This window comes from Mobula birostris, chromosome 10 (genome assembly GCF_030028105.1).
Source record: "Mobula birostris isolate sMobBir1 chromosome 10, sMobBir1.hap1, whole genome shotgun sequence".
Lineage (NCBI taxonomy): Eukaryota > Metazoa > Chordata > Chondrichthyes > Myliobatiformes > Myliobatidae > Mobula > Mobula birostris.
In genome coordinates, this window is record NC_092379.1 from 45,200,489 (window position 1) to 45,217,331 (window position 16,843).

The following is a 16,843-nucleotide window of genomic DNA, read 5'->3' on the forward strand; positions in this document are numbered from 1 at the left end:
ATGACTGGAATAATACTTCCCTATATTTAAACTCCAACCTCTATCCCATGAAAAGTAGCATGTCATTTGCCTTCCTAACTGCTTGCTGTATCAGCATACTAATGACAAACAAAAGAAAATCTGCAGATGCTGAAAATCTAAGCGACACACACAAAATGCTGGAGGAACTCAGCAAGCCTGCATACTAATGTTTTGTGCGTTTTGCTAAAAAAGATGATCCCTCAGAACTCCTCACATCTGCACTCTCACCATTCATAGAGGATATGAACTTGGATCTCTCCTTCCCAACATCACACTTTCACCTTTCAAAGGTTCCACATCACAGCTAACATCTTCCAGTCATACAGCACAGGAAAGGGTCCTTCTATTCTGTTGATCCATGCTAAACAAAATGCTTCATCCAAACTAGTCCAGTGATCTCCCTCCTGGAACTTAATCCTGCAGACATGGCAAGTGCTACACCTGCCCCTACACCTCCTCACTCACCACCATTTACAGCCTCAAACAATCCTTGTAGGTGAGGCAAAGCTTCACCCATCAATCAAAATCACCTACTGTATAAAGCGTAGTCTTCTCTACATCAGAGATGCAGATTCGGGGACAGCCTTGTTGAGAATCTTTGCCCTATCTGCAGCAAAAGGCAAGATCTCCCCGTGGCTACCCATTTCAATTCAACTTCCCAGTCTGGGGCCAAACACAGGATGGCGGAACAACTCATATTTGAGTATTCTCCAACCTGATGGAACACACAAGTTTTCCAATTTCTGGTAATTTCTCCCAACTCCCCCCCCCCCCCATTTCCCGCTCACCTTTTCTCTTCTCATTGGTCCATTACGGCCCTCTGGTTCCCTCCTCCTCCCCTTTCTCCCATGGTCCACTGGCCTCTCCTATTAGATTCCTTCTTTTTTTAACCCTTTACCTATTCCACCTATCCCCTGCCAGCCTCTTCCTTAATTCCCCCTTCCTCACCCACCCACCTTGCCCCTAACTTGGTCCCATCTATCACCTGCCAACTTGTACTCCTTCCTCTCCCCCTACCTTATTATTTTGGACTTGCTTACCACATCCCCACCCCTATTCCCACTTTCCCTTTCAGCCCTGATTAAGGGTCTCGGACAGAGAAGTCAACTCCCTGCATAATTACTGCCTGATTTGCTGAGTTCTTCCACTATTTTGTGTATGTTGCCCACTTTTAATTTCACCGATCATTTTTATCTCCATACTTTTCCGAGCTTTCTGTAGCACAACACTCTTGTCAGCTGACGTAAATTCCCATTCCCTATCCTCTGCACCCAGCCGTCCGAGGGGGCTCTCACTTCTTGTAGTTTTCTTTGTGGATGTATGCTTAGCGTGATCTTTTGAGTCTCTTTAAATAGTCCCCGATATTTAGTTGTTACTTTCTCTCGCATCTGCGTTAAGAAGCAATATTTTGTGTCGCAACAACTTAACAAAAACTCTCCTCTCCGGCGCTGGACACCCTTCCACCACAACGACGGGCGAACCTTCACCCGCTCGAACAACCAAAGCCACCAGAACGGCGGCTCGAGACCCATGCCCGCCCTCACACCCGATTGGTGCAGAAGGCAGGGCCGCTGGGTCGGCTGATGCCATGCGGGCTCCCTATTGGTTCTCGCCTGAGTGACATCGGGCGGCGGCGCGCAGGCCCGAGACGGTTGACGGTTCGCTGGCGGAGTGGGCTCCCTCTGTTTCCGGTCGGTGGCCCAGAGCAGCAAGGAGCCGGAGGGGGGCGGGGGCGATCGCAGGGCGGGGCTAGGTGCAGACGCGGGGCGCGGTCCACTGTCGGAAGTCAGCGTTGGACGCTAGTGGACAAAGAAAGCTGTGCTGTGGGACCGCCACCGAACAGGTAACGAGGATCTGCGGGCATGCCCGAACTGTCTGGCCGTTATCCGTATAGTCTGCGAGGTTTCGGATTCGTAGCCGGCTGTAGGCGATGGCGGCTGGTAGGTGGTTTGGGATGTAGGAACAGACGGGTTCTGGGGGATGGGGGCAACTTAGTCGCCATGTTTGAGCAGGACGGGCGGCAAGCAGCACGGGGCATGCGCATCGCCATCTTACTCCGGTCACAATGAGAGGCGGGACGCAGAAATCCCGCCTCCCTCACAACTTTCTCCTGTTTACTGGGCAACGAGAGCAACTAACTCGAGGATCATCCAGAGATCACAAGAGCAGACTGCTCTGCCTTAACTAAGAAACTGGAGAGGGTTGCGGGCATACTCAGCACATCCATGCAGTCTGGCTACAGTTCTCATTGCCTCAGCAATAAAGATCAACGCGCAAAGATCTGGAGCAACTCAACTGATCAGGCAGCATCTATTAGATGGAAATGAGTAGTCGAAGTTTCAGGCAGAGAGCCTTCAGCATGAACAGCCAACTGCAATCTCTCTTCTGTCAACATAAATAAAAGACCCCAGAATATTTTCCCCCTCTCATTGGTCACAAGATCCATAAGCCTAGAAGTATGTACCACTGTGCTGCAGGACATTTCACTGTTGTAAAGCTATTGATAGGTCCCTTAGTATGTTAAGTATTTTTGACCTCACAATCTACCTCATTGTGACCTTGCACTTTATTGTCTGCTTTGCTCAGCACTTTATCTGTAACTGCAATACTTCATTCTGCATTCTATTTTTGATTTCCGTTGTATCATCTAAATGGATGGCATGTGACAATAATAAACCAATTTACCAATTGGCCCCTGACCTGCCCCAGCATTTAGTGTGATCATGGCTGGTCTCTGCTGTCCTCAATTCTTGGTTCTTGATCCTCCAAGATATTCCACATGGAATTTAAACTGGAGGTGTCAGAGGGTGGAGTTAAGAAGGAGATTTTTGAAGAAGAAAAGCTACCTAAAATTTAATTGGGTTTGGTTGTGTGACTATGGTAGGATGAAGATTATTCCGTGCTTTAATTGTGCGGGGGAAAAATGAATTGCTGTACACATCTGATTTGGTAGTATTTCAAATTGAATTGAGTGCCCTTGTCTGCACCTAATAGGTTTGGGTTTCAGCAACACACATCAAAGTTGCTGGTGAACGCAGCAGGCCAGGCAGCATCTCTAGGAAGAGGTACAGTCGACGTTTCAGGCCGAGACCCTTTGTCAGGACTAACTGAAGGAAGAGTTAGTAAGAGATTTGAAAGTGGGAGGGAAGGAAGAGTTAGTAAGAGATTTGAAAGTGTGAGGATGTGGGATTGGTAGTCTATGTCGAGCTGACCATTTAACATTTTGTAAAAACAGGTCAGGCGGTGTGCTTCATGTCTGTCTTGGAGAGAGTTCCAGCTTAATGAACTTAAAAGTTGAGTAACACTCGCTTCTTTCTCATAGGTATTTGTGACAAATCGGGCTGCCTGTCTTTGGACTCGCTCGATGGAAGTAGTGTTTTTGTTTGTGTATGGGTCCCATGCAGCAACTGCATATTCCAAATGTGGCCTAACAAGGGTGAGGTACAACTTCTCCTTGACTGAAGTTGAACAGTGATGAAAATTGTGTCTCAAAAAATGTAGGATTCCTGTTGCATTCACTGTTGCATGATGCGTCTGACTATTCCAGCGTAGATCATTCTGGATTTTGATACCAAGGTACTTGATCTGTTTTGTTTCTTCAAAGGTGACACCCAGGATTTTATATGTTACTGCTAAGTTCAAAGTAAATTTATTGTCAAACTGCATATATGTCACCATACACAACCCTGAGATTCATTTTCTTGCAGGTATACTCAATAAATCCATAATGAAAGAATAACCATGATCGAATCAGTGTAAGACCACACCAACTCAGGCGTTCAATGTGTGCAAAAGGCAACAATCTGTGCAAAGACAAAAAGAAAGAAATAGTAATAAATGTCGAGAACATGACATGAAGAATGCTTTAAAGTGATTGTGGGATATTTCAATGATGGGGCAGTGATGATGATGCGATGAAAGCTGAGTGAACTTGATGTCCTCTGGTTCAAAAGGCTGATGGCTGATGGTTGACGGGTAATAACTGTTGCTGAACCTGATGCTCCTGTACCACCTGATGGCAGTTGCGAGAAGAGAGCATGTCCTGGGTGGCGGGGGCCCCTGATGATGGATGCCGCTTTCCTGTGACAACGTTTTGTAAGGATGTGCTTAATGGTGGGGAGGCCTTTACCCATGATGGATTGGGCTGCTTTTTGTAGGATTTTCTGTCAATAACTGTTGACAGAAACTATTTAAATATATCTGGTTATCAGGCCTCCACGACCTTCGGGTATACTGCTCTCACAGGGAAGGAATTTCTGCAACCTTCAGTTTTAAATTACTAATCTCTTCTCCAGGGCCCTGAACAGCCTTCTTGGTGAGACAAGCATACACATGCATCTCCTAGGTCTTGTTTATTGTCTCTGGTGTTCCTGGTGTGGCCTCCTCTATTGACTAAGTGATTACTTTGCTGAGCACTTGTGCTCCATGCACCGTGGCCACCTCAGTCCCACTTGCTAGCCAATTTAATCTTCCTCATTCTGACATTGACATGTCTGTCCTTGGCCAGTTCCACTGCCAGGGTGAAGCTATATACAAACTAGAGGAACAACACGTCATATTCTGCCTTGGTAGTCTGCAACACAATGGCATAAACATTGAATTCTCCAATATCAAGTAACTGACTCCCCCTCTCCCTTGTCTCTTTCCTCCTGATCTACCCGATTTTACCTATGCTTATCCCATTCATCCAGCACCCTGTTCTCTTCCCCCTCCTCCACCCACTCCATTGGCCCATCACCCATATGCATCAGGTTTTCAGCATCTGCAGGTTTATTTTGTCTCTTTATTACTATTTGGATACTGTTTCGTGCCTAGTTGAATGGAATTGATTTCACTGGGAGGTTGATAGTCAGTTGTTGTAGGTAGGCTGCCTTTCCAGAGTGCTTAGAGTGAGATGCTTAATGTTTCTTGGTCGGTAACTGCCAAAGTGACCTGTGAATTGAAGTGTTTCAGGTTTACTGTCATTCCACACTGTCTTAATTTTACTCTTTTGCAGAATTCTTCTAACATTTTTTGTTTGCTGATCTCAAAGTCACATTGTGTTTTTGCATTGATAACATTTGCTACTTGTGTTCGTTTTCTTACCTTACAAGTATATGTATGCACGGATGCAATGAAAATCTCATTTGCATCAGCATCACAAACACATAGCATCAAATAAGTAGCATTTCCAAGAAAAACATGTAAATTATAGAGAATTTTTTCAAGGAAGAACACGATTAGAACAAAAACATCCATTTGAAAGTGATCGAAGTGGTCATAGTGCTGCTGTACTGAGATGGTAATTGGATTTGTATAGGTTGGTTCAAGATGGCCTTCTTCTATCATCATGTTCAAGTGTTTTTTATTGCCGTAAGGTGCTGCTGATAGGGTTTGGATATGGGTCCATGTATGATAGCTTGGTGAGTGGCCCTTTACCCACTGGATCTGTGCCATTGTTTTGAAAGAACTTTTACACTCGCCTTACTTATGTGCTCTTTCCTACAGTGCTTCAATACCACTTTAGAGAGTTATTCTCCTCTTGCACTGTTAAAACCACCTTTTTCATCCAATGCATTTCAGTTTAACTTACATTTTTACCTGAGGTGTGTGCTTTCAGCTTTAACCTGCCTCTTTAGCCTTATTAATTTGCAGATGTGCTTTCTCATCCTTGTTGTTTTGGTAATTTACATGTCTAAAGTACTGACCAGTTTTCAGAACTACAGACGATAGGGGCAGGAGTAGGCCATTCGGCCCTTTGAGCCAGCACAGCCATTCACTGTGATCATGGCTGATCATCCACTATCAGTATCCAGTTCCTGCCTTATCCTCAAAACCTTTGATTCCACTATCTTTAAGAGCTCTATCCATCTCTTTTTTGAAAGCATCCAGAGACTTGGCCTCCACAGCCTTCTGGGGCAGAGCATTCCATATATCCACCACTCTCTGTGTGAAAAAGTTTTTCCTCAACTCCGTTCTAAATGGCCTACCCCTAATTCTTAAACTGTGGTCTTTAGTTCTGGACTCACCCATCAGCGGGAACATGCTTCCTGCCTGCAGCGTGTCCAATCCCTTAATAATTTTATATGTTTCAATAAGTTCCCCTCTCAGCCTTCTAAATTCCAGAGTATACAAGCCCAGTCGCTCCAATTTTTCGACATATGACAGTCCCGCCATCCCGGGAATTAACTACATTCAGACTTGGACTTAATATTCCAGTTATAGCAAAGATTTATAAAGATGTTGTATAAGTTACATCTTTACAGTTTGTGCCTCCGTTTTATAAAGTCAAAGATTCCACGCAAACATTACCATTTTGTGTTTCTGGTGTTAGTGTATGAAAATCAACAGGTTTCTGACATCCCGTCTTTGGAATGACTTCAGACTTGTACAGAGATTGGGTTTAGGACTTAGTGCTGCAAACGTGATTCTATGATGCTTCGCTGTCTCCATGTTCAATATTACTAGATGCAAAGCATTCTGGAGGGCGAAGGTAAACAACCACAGTCCATGTTATATATAGAAAAGAGGTTGGGTTCTGCAGGTAGATTTTAGAACACTGATTAAGAAGCAGAGCCTGATCTGTGAATACCTGCCAATACTTGCCAAAGATTAAAGATATCGAATAAATATTCTGATAATCCACCACAGTTGTTTCAAGATCATGGTAGTTCCTTCTCTCCACTTCATGCTCCACACCCTGAGCTCTTATGGTTGAGTTAGTGTATAATTTGGAATAACCTCCAGCAGTCCAGAATGTCTTCCAATCCAGCATCTCCATAATCCTGACTGTGCCAGATAAGTGGGTTTTTACTGATGCATAAATGTACGGGTGACTGGAGAGAGGTACTAGGATAGAAAGCTTTAGATTCCTGCCATTGGGACCTGTACTGGGGAAGGTGGGATATGTACAGGCAGGTGCATGACACTTCAAAAGAACTGGAACCAAGATCCTTCTAAGCAAGTTTAACAGTTTGTTAATGCTTTGAGAAGAGCTTCAACTTGATTTATGGAGATGCTGAGCAAAGACTCTGGGGAAATTGAAGTGGAAAGCAACAAAAAAAGTTAATGACAGCATTGCGTGGCACAGTAACGTAGCGAGTTGAGTGTGGCCTCACAGCTCTGGTGACCTGAGCTTCACTGCTACCAGTGTAAAAATTTTCTCATTTTCCCTTTGACTGAATGAGTTTCCTCAGGGTTTTATGATTTCCTCCCACATCCCAAAGACAGTGATTGTACTTTAATTGACCATTTGAAAATGCCCTGTTATATGGGGGAGTTGATGGGAATATGGTGAGAATAAAATGGGATTAGTGCTGATTGATGTTTATCATTCTGTGTGAACGCAGTTGGCCTTGTGGCCTTGTTCCACAATGTATAATTCAGTTCATTTAAAGACTTGGTAGTTAAAGGAGTTTGTGAGCAATACAGCGAACAAGTAGAGGAATTGAGGATACTGGTGGAATTTAAAATCCCTGATGGCAGGATTTTTGGATGAGAATAGAGAGGGATATAAACAGAGGTGGTGGTGGCATCGTAGATTGAAGAAGCAAACATGCACAACGTGGAAACAGGCCCTTTGACTTCACTCATTCGTACAGACTGATTTACCAAACTAAGCCAGTCTTATTTGCCTCCATTTTGCTAAAATTCCTCTCGATCCTTCATATCCACATTCCTGACCAAATTCCTTTTTGAATTATACCTGTCACTACAACTTTCTCGGATAGCTAATTCCATATACTCAGCAGCCTCTGTGTGAAAAATGTAGCCCCTTATGCTCCTTTTAAATATTTCCCCTCTCACTTTAAACCTTGTCCCTCTAGTTTTGGATTCCATGGGGAGTAGGGTTTGGTTGTGAGAAGGAATGATAGTTTAGTAGGATCATCCCGAAGAAGAGTCTTGGTCCAAAACGTTGACTGTTTGTTCATTTCCATGGATACTGCCTGACCTGCCAAGTTCCTTCAGCATTTTGTCTATGTTGCTTTGGATTTCCAGTATCTGCAGAATTTCTGTGTTTATCAAATATCTGTGTTGACTGGATTGGAAAACAGCAAACTGGCAATCATAATGGAAGGTGTTTACTATAAACTTCTGAATAGTCCAACAGTGATTGAAGAACCAAACTGTAAGCAAATGTATGGCATGTAAAAAAAACATGAGTCGAAACATTACTATGTATCAGGCTCAACATGGTTGGGGATGCAGAATATAGTTTTATGAATATGTGATAGATATAGTTTAATTAATATGTAATAGCTGACTGTTGCTCTTTGTTACTGAAGGCTGTTTCCACAGGATTCCAAAAAGCTTAAAACTTGGTCCCATACTTAATGTAGCATATACTAAATGAATATAGGAGGAATGATAAAAGTTTGCAAATGACAGCATTGTCTTGATAAAAAAAAACAATTACAATAATTGATCTGGATATAAAGTGCTGACATTGTAGTTGATTTCTAGAACTGTTTATATTGCATTTTAGTGATTTGTGCAGGAATGCTTTTTGGCTCTGATGTAGGTCAGGATCCAGATCTGGACCTTGACTGAGCACAGATCCTTAAACTATGCCATGATTTGTTCGTCAGGTTTTATAGTTTTATGATGTGTAAATGATCGAAAGTTCTCAACTGTCGTTTCCTGCAAGATATCTGAATAGATTTCGTATGTGAGACATAAACCTATAAATCAGATATTCTAGATAAAGGAAGCCCTGATTACATCTTTGCTACTTTCCCAAAGTGTGACATAGGAGAGGAGTCAATGAGTGCTAGAGGGGTGAAGGGAGGGAGCTGCTATTCCTTCTGACAATATCAGTTATTAACACTCCTGAGAGGAGTACAAAACACAGCTAATGTAACTGTTTCCTTTTTCTTCCTATGGGCCTTTGATCGAGGCAGAATTTCAGCTGAGGGAGGCAGAGTGAAACAATGGATCCTGAAAGGCCACTGGAAGCTGTCGGTTTGAACACCAGAGAGAGTGAAGAAGATCCAAAGAAGCTTGCAGGTTCTGAGGAGTTACCGCCAGCACCAGCAGAGCCCGAGTCAGAGTCTGTGGATATCAAAGAAGATAAAGAGGGACAGAACAGTACAAAGGAAGATGAAAGACAACCATCGCAGCCGCAGACCAGGTAAGCAGCTGCTGTTAGTTTTTATCAGCACTTTGAATGTTATGATTCTACAAGTGGTTGTTGGGGAAGCGGTATGTATTCAAGTTTAAGTTTAATTATAATTCAACCACATATGAATGTAGCCAAGCAAAACAGTGTTCCTCTGGGGCCAAAGCGCAAAACACATTATGAACAGCACGTAGCACAATGCAAATAGCACATTTGTCTTTTGGATTTTAGAAAAATACACAGTCATTTAAAAAAAACAAATATAGCCCAAACCCCTAAGTGGCATAACTATAAATTAATGGTTTCAGTGTGGGCCATATGGTCCACTCGGGATCATGCCAGATTTTGTAGGGGCCACAAATATAAAAATAAACAAGAAACTGGAGAGTTTCTGAATGGGCCATAAGTTGACTGTTTTAATAATAAAATATTACTAAATATATAAATCAAAAAGAAATGAATAAATGTAATTTAATTAGAACTCTGAATAAAATGAATGGGAAAGCATGCTAGATAATGCAAATGAGGCAGCAATACAGCTTAGCCTGTGTGGGGGGTGTGCAGCACATCAATCATCATCCCTGCTTCTGCTTGACCACGCACAGTTCACCGTTCATACCTACAGGGTGACCCGTGAACCCTGCTCCACATCCACTCCCCAGTTACGATTATACAGTGAGCAGGTGGGCATGACCCACCAGGCTGTTCTTCACCAGCGAGTGATTATAATTACTTTCTGGTAGCTAATTACGTGTTAATAGGGAACTATCCACATCTAATTCCAATTGAAAGACTGTCAGAAGCTGCCAGGTTTTACATATCAAAACCTTTATCAGAAGGAGATCAGTATGGAAAGTCTGGTATGGACAGTCTTCTAGTAATTTAATTATAACGGTTGTAAGTATTATAAACGAATTGAATATTGGGTGGACTGTCGGCAGCAAGGCCAATCAGCGAATATGCAGCAGGAGGCTGATTCTGCCTTCCACTAACCTGTGCGTGTTATAATACTTACAAAACGTGACATGAGGGCTGCAGTTACTTCTAGAAGCAGCAAAACTCCAGAGAGGTGAGAACACAGAGTCTACCACTACATCACTATCTACCACTACAACTTTCATTAAATCCCTGATATTTTGAGAGGAAGTTCAATTCACTTTTCTTGGTGAATACATGCTCTTTATTGCCACACAGAATTTCCATTATAATTACATTTAAAAAAAATATGACATGTATCTAAGAACTGCCTAAAGAGCTTGTTTCACTTTTACATGTATATTCAATCAATTTGGGGGACAAACTTCTTACCTTGTTGTTGTGCAGCTAGTTGTTTTTCCACATCATCTGACATTTCATCAATACTCATTAATACAATTAGTTGCTCATGGAGATGGCTTGAATAGTTTTATATGCGCTCTGATTCATAACGGTAGAAATTATAGCAGAAACTGCAGGCAGAAAGTATTGTGCAACTGATGGTTCCACTTTGATGGTAAGAAAATCCAGAGTATTCATCGTTCATTTAAAAAAATGCTATACCTGACGTTTTTTTGCATACGCTGTGTCATCCACGGTCAGCATTTGTTTGCAAAAAAAATTGGGAGGACGTTTGCATAACGCCCTGCTGCTCTAATAATGGCTGTCAACTTTGTTGAATCAATTGCATTTCAAGATTGCCTTTTTTCAACAATTTTGTGAAGAAATCGAAGAAGATTTTGAACAGCTACTAATGCATACAGATTCGGTCGTTGTCAAAAGGTAATTGTCTTTGTTGCTTTCTTTCACTTTGGGATAGTAAGTGATAAACAGCTTGGAGAACAAATTGTCACTGACATATTTTACCTATCACATATATTTGAAAAAACTGATGTTATTAAACAGCTACAAGGAAAAAAACTGCGAAGACAGAGGATTGGGAAGTTTTTAAAAGCTTACAAAAGGAAACTAAGAAGGTCAGTAAAAGGAAAAAGATTAACTATGAAAGGAAGCTAGTAAATAATATCAAAGAGGATACTAAAAGCTTTTTCAAGTATATAAAGAGTAAAAGATAGGTGAGAGTAGATATTGGACCGATAGAAAATGATGCTGGAGAAATTGTAATGGGAGATAAGGAGATGGCGGAGGAACTGAACGAGTATTTTGCACCAGCCTTCACTGAGGAAGACATCAGCAGTACACCGGACTCTCAAAGGTGGCAGGGAAGGGAAGTGTGCGCAGTCACAATTACGACAGAGAAAGTACTCCGGAAGCTGAATAGTCTAAAGGTAGATAAATCTCCTGGACCAGATGGAATGCACCCTTGTGTTCTGAAGGAAGTAGCTGTGGAGATTGCGGAGGCATTAGCGATGATCTTTCAGAAGTTGATAGATTCTGACATGGTTCCGGAGGACTAGAAGATTGCAAATGTCACTCCGCTATTTAAGAAGCGGCAAGGAAGCAAAAAGGAAATTATAAACCTGTTAGCTTGACATCGGTGGTTGGGAAGTTGTTGGAGTCGATTGTCAAGGCTGAGGTTACAGAGTACCTGGAGGCATATGACAAGATAGGCAGAACTCAGCATGGATTCCTGAAAGGAAAATCCTGCCTGACAAACCTATTACAATTTTTTGAGGAAATTACAGCTAGGCTAGACAAGGGAGATGCAGTGGATGTTGTATATTTGGATTTTCGGAAGGCCTTTGACAAGGTGCCACACATGAGACTACTTAACAAGATAAGGGCCCATAAAGAGAGTTACATATGTGGATACAGCGTTGGCTGATTGGCAGGAAACAGAGAGTGGGAATAAAGGGATCCTATTCTGGTTGGCTGCCGGTTACCAGTGGTGTTCCACAGGGGTCTGTGTTGGGGCCGCTTCTTTTTACATTGTACATCAACGATTTGGATTATGGAATAGATGGCTTTGTGGCTAAGTTTGCTGATGATACGAAGGTAGGTGGAGGGGCCGGTAGTGCTGAGGAAACAGAGAGTCTGCAGAGAGACTTGGATAGATTGGAAGAATGGGCAAAGAAGTGGCAAATGAAATACAATGTTGGAAAGTGTATGGTTATGCACTTTGGCAGAAGAAATAAACAGGCAGACTATTATTTAAAAGGGGAAAAAATTCAAAGTTCTGAGATGCAACGGGACTTGGGAGTCCTCATACAGGTCCTCTTAAGGTTAACCTCCAGGTTGAGTCGGTGGTGAAGAAGGCGAATGCAATGTTGGCATTCATTTCTAGAGGAATGGAGTATCGGAGCAGGGATGTGATGTTGAGGCTCTATAAGGCACTGGTGAGACCTCACTTGGAGTACTGTGGGCAGTTTTGGTCTCCTTATTTAAGAAAGGATGTGCTGATGTTGGAGAGGGTACAGAGAAGATTCACTAGAATGATTCAGGGAATGAGAGGGTTAACATATGAGGAACATTTGTCCGCTCTTGGACTGTATTCCTTGGAGCTTAGAAGAATGAGGGGAGAACTCATAGAAACATTTCGAATGTTGAAAGGCATGGACAGAGTTGATGTGGCAAAGTTGTTTCCTATGATGGGGGAGTCTAGTACGAGAGGGCATGACTTAAGGATTGAAGGGTGCCCATTCAAAACAGAAATGCGAAGAAATTTTAGAGGGTGGTGAATCTATGGAATTTATTACCACGGGCAGCAGTGGAGGGCAAGTCATTGGGTATATTTAAGGCAGTGATTGATAGGTATATGAGTCGCCAGGGTATCAAAGGTTATGGTGAGAAGGTGGGGGAGTGGGACTAAATGGGAGAATGAATCAGCTCATGATAAAATGGCGGAGCAGACTCGATGGGCCGAATGGCCAACTTCTGCTCCTTTGTCTTATGGTCTTATCATGCAAAGAGGCTGTTACCACTTTCCTTGGGAAAACTCAAACTTTTCAGCAGCAACGTTGGACATCGTGAAAGACCATGAGATGTAGAAGCAGAATGAGACCATTTGGCCCATTGAGTCTTCTCCGCCACTTCATCATGTCTGATTCATTTCCCCCTCTCAACCCCAATCTCCTACCTCCTCCCCGTATCCCTTCATGACCTGACTAATCAAGAATCTATCAACCTCTGCCTTAAATATACTCAATGCTTCCACAGCTGCTGTGGCAACAAATTCCGCAAATTCACCAGTCTCTGCCTAAAGAACTTCCTCCTCATCTCTGTTCTAAGAAGATGACCCTCTATTCTGAGGCTGTATCCTCTGATCTTAGACTCACCCACCACAGGAAACATCCTTTTCACATCTACTCTGTTGAGGCCTTTCAACATTTGATAGGTATCAATGAGGTCACCCCTTATTCTTTGAATTCCAGTGAGTAGAGCCCCAGAGCTCTCATATGTCAAACCTTTTGAATCCCGGAATCATTGTCATGAATCTCCTTTGAACCCTCTCCACTGTCAGCACATACTTAATGAGACAAGGGGCCCAAAGCTGCTCACAATGCTCCATGTGAGGCCTCACCAGTGCTTTATAAAGCCTCAATCCTTGCTTTTTCATTCTAGACCTCTTGAAATGAATGTAAACATCACATTTGTCTTCCTTGCCACTCACTCAACCTGTAAATGAAACTTCAGAGACTCCTGCACAAGGACTTCCAAGTCCCTTTGCTTCTCAGTTTTTTGACATTTCTCTCCATTTTGAAAAGAGTCTAATACAATTTTCTTCTCTGGCCACTCTTAGAATAGAATTGCAAGGTGATGATCTGAAAGTATACCTTTATCATTTGAAACAACTGCACACTGATATGGAATTTCGGTTCCGAGAGTTTCTGGAGATTCCTTTTCCAGATTGGGTGGTTGTTCCATTTGGAGTGGATGTGAATGATGGTAACAGCACATTGCAGGAATGTCTTACTGAGTGGTATGACAGCTCAAGTAAAATCAAATGCAGCAATCAATGTTTCTGGATACTAGTGATATTCAAAATAAGTTTTCACAGCTCTGGGAGAAAGCAAAGTTGTTTTTAATTGGATTTCCCACCTCTTATCAGAATTAGACTTAATATCACCGGCATATGTTGTAAAACTATGGCAGAGGTACAGTGAAATAGATGATAAATATGGAGAAAAACAGCAGCATTAAATGTATATTGGTGTGTTTGTATGTATGTATATGTGCGTGTGTGTGTGTGTAGAAGTTTAAAAGTGTTTTAGTTGACAAGTCAAATCTCCTCAAACTCCAAATAAAAGATAGCCGCTGTGTTGCCACCTTTATTGCTGCATCAATATTTTGCATCCAGGTTGGGATCTAGAGAATATTGATACCCAGGAACTTGAAATTGCTCACTCTCTCCTCTTCTCTCATCTCTCATCTCAATTGCTCATCTCTCTGTGAGGATTGGTTTGTGTTCCCTTGTCTTACCCTTTCTGATGTCCACAATCAGCTCTTTGGTCTTGCTGACATTGAGTGTAAGGCTCCTTCACACTCAACTAACTGGTATTCCTCACTCCAGTATGCCCTTTCATCACCTCCTAAGATTTTGCTAACAATGGTTGTATCATCAGCAAATTTATACAGTGTAATATTTCAAAGTTGGCCAACAACACTAAAGTGGGTGGGGTTGTGCATTGTGACGAGGTTTAGGAGGTGCTTCAAGGCTGCTTAAACATTATGAATTGGGGCAAAACTCGTTAAATGCAGTATAATTTTATTTTCATTTTTGTACTTATTTAGAAATGCAGCACAGATCAGGCGTTTCCAGTCCAATGAGCAATACTGCCCGGCAACCCACTTATTTAACCCTAGTATAATCACAGAACAGTTTACAATGACCAATTAACCCACAAACCAGTTTTTTTGGACTGTGGGAGGAAGCTGGAGCACCCTAAGGAAACATAAATATTCATGGCAGAATACGCAAATGTCTTACAGACAGTGGCTGGAATTGAAGCTGGGTCACTGGTTCTGAAAGGTTTATGCTAACTGTTGCCGCCCATGCTGTCCTATTGTCTTTATGTCGTTAAATACGAAGTTACCCACTTCAGTAAGGAAAGAAACAAAATAGCAAAATAATATTTAAATGGTGTTTAATTGGGAATTGTGGATGTACAAAGAGATTTAAGGATTCTTGTACATCAGTGAAGCAAAGGGGAATGTGCATCAAGGCAAATAGTGTACTGACTTTCATAGAAAGAGAATTTAAGTGTGTGAAAAGGTGCATTGCTGCGATTATTGAGAACCATGACAGAGTATTGTGTACAGTTTAGTCTTGCCTGAGAAGGGATATACTTGTGGAGAGGAATGCTACAAAAGTTGGTAAATTAGTTTATTATTGTCAGATGTACCAATTTACAGTGAAAAACATGTTTTGCATGCCATTAATACAGGTCATTCCATTACAACATGAGGTAGTACAAGGGAAACAATAACAGAATGCAGAATAAAGAGTTACAGTTACAGAGAACATGCAGGGAAAGTAGACAATAAGATGCAAGTCCACAATGAGGTAGGTTGTGAGTTCAAGAGTCCTTACTGTACGAGGGAACTGTTCAATTGTCTTATAATAGCGTGATGACATCGGCAATTAACATTTTTACTTACAACCTGTAAGTAATTATTTAAATAAAGAATAATGGTTAATTAAACAATGTAAATACTCAATATGGATTATTCAAACATAATTGAAATATTAAGTACACAACATTCCTCCCTGCTTAGCTGTAAACTCCGACACAATATAGAATGCAACTCAACTATATATACAGTATACCATTCAATACAATTACTATATACATAAATCCACAGCATAGTAAATTTTAAATTGTCCCATTCAGGCTTAAAGATTTAATTGTTGTGGAGGATTTCTTACTCTTGTGGGATAATTTCTTTCCTGACAAGGGAGGATAATCTGCTTGGCAGGTGAAACTTGTGACTGTGAAACAATCTCAGGTTCTGTGGCTTTGTCCGTGGTGATTGTAGGAGATGACTCTGAGACTGCAGTAAGTGGTTCTGATAGTGGTAGCCACCTTACTACCACTTCCTTTTTCTTCTTTGAGTTTGTGTGTCTTGATATATTTAGATATATTTAGGTCACTGGAGTATTCTCTTATTAATCCTTCTATTGCTCCTTTTATGGTCTGATCTCTCCTCTTGGTTTTGTCATCTACAACATCATCTGACAAATCCGGTTTTCGTATCTCCATCGACTCCTTTTTCGCCTTCCTGATGCCCAGCTGAGCATCGACTGTTACAAGCAGCTTGAAGTTCATGCAATAACCTTAAAGCACATAGAGTAGATTCTGGTTCTTCGTACTTACAAACGCTGAATGCTTGCAACTTTCTTGAAGCTCCTTGAACTCTCTTCCAGCTTAAAACCAAGCCATGTTTCGCAAGTAGCTGCTTGATCCAAATGACTGTTTTCATCACTTTCATGATTCCCTTGAGCAGCATGGTCCTCCCTTTGTTCAATAAGCTTTCCAACCAGAGGCACAGAGGCTGGCACCAACACCTGTTTGTCCTCTTTTAGGCAACGTTCATGGTGTTTGACATAGAGACAGTTGTTGCATCGTCCAGTACCTTTATTAATTCCGTTTTGTATGGTTTCATGGCAGGGGATGTGGCATGCAAATAGTGGATGGATCTCTAATTAAGTTGTAGTTGCCCCAGCCAGTCATGCCCCCCACAATACTGGTCCTTCTGTTTTACCACCTGCAAGCTCAGTGTGGCTTGCTGGTTGTTGTATTTCATGGATGATATTCCCACAGGAGTTATCTTTTCTCCAGAATAAGTTAC

General features: G+C 42.0%; 1 protein-coding gene across 1 annotated transcript in view; it reads left to right on the forward strand.

Moving 5' to 3' along the window:
* The first annotated feature begins 1,774 nt into the window (after positions 1–1,774).
* LOC140203961 (uncharacterized) overlaps positions 1,775–16,843 on the forward strand; it is a 31,313-nt gene continuing 16,244 nt past the window's right edge. Inside the window, exons 1-2 of the mRNA XM_072270155.1 lie at positions 1,775–1,864; positions 8,901–9,130. Of these exons, the coding sequence (XP_072126256.1) occupies positions 8,931–9,130 (200 nt within the window). The 5' untranslated portion in view covers positions 1,775–1,864; positions 8,901–8,930. The remainder of the gene's footprint in view (positions 1,865–8,900; positions 9,131–16,843) is intronic.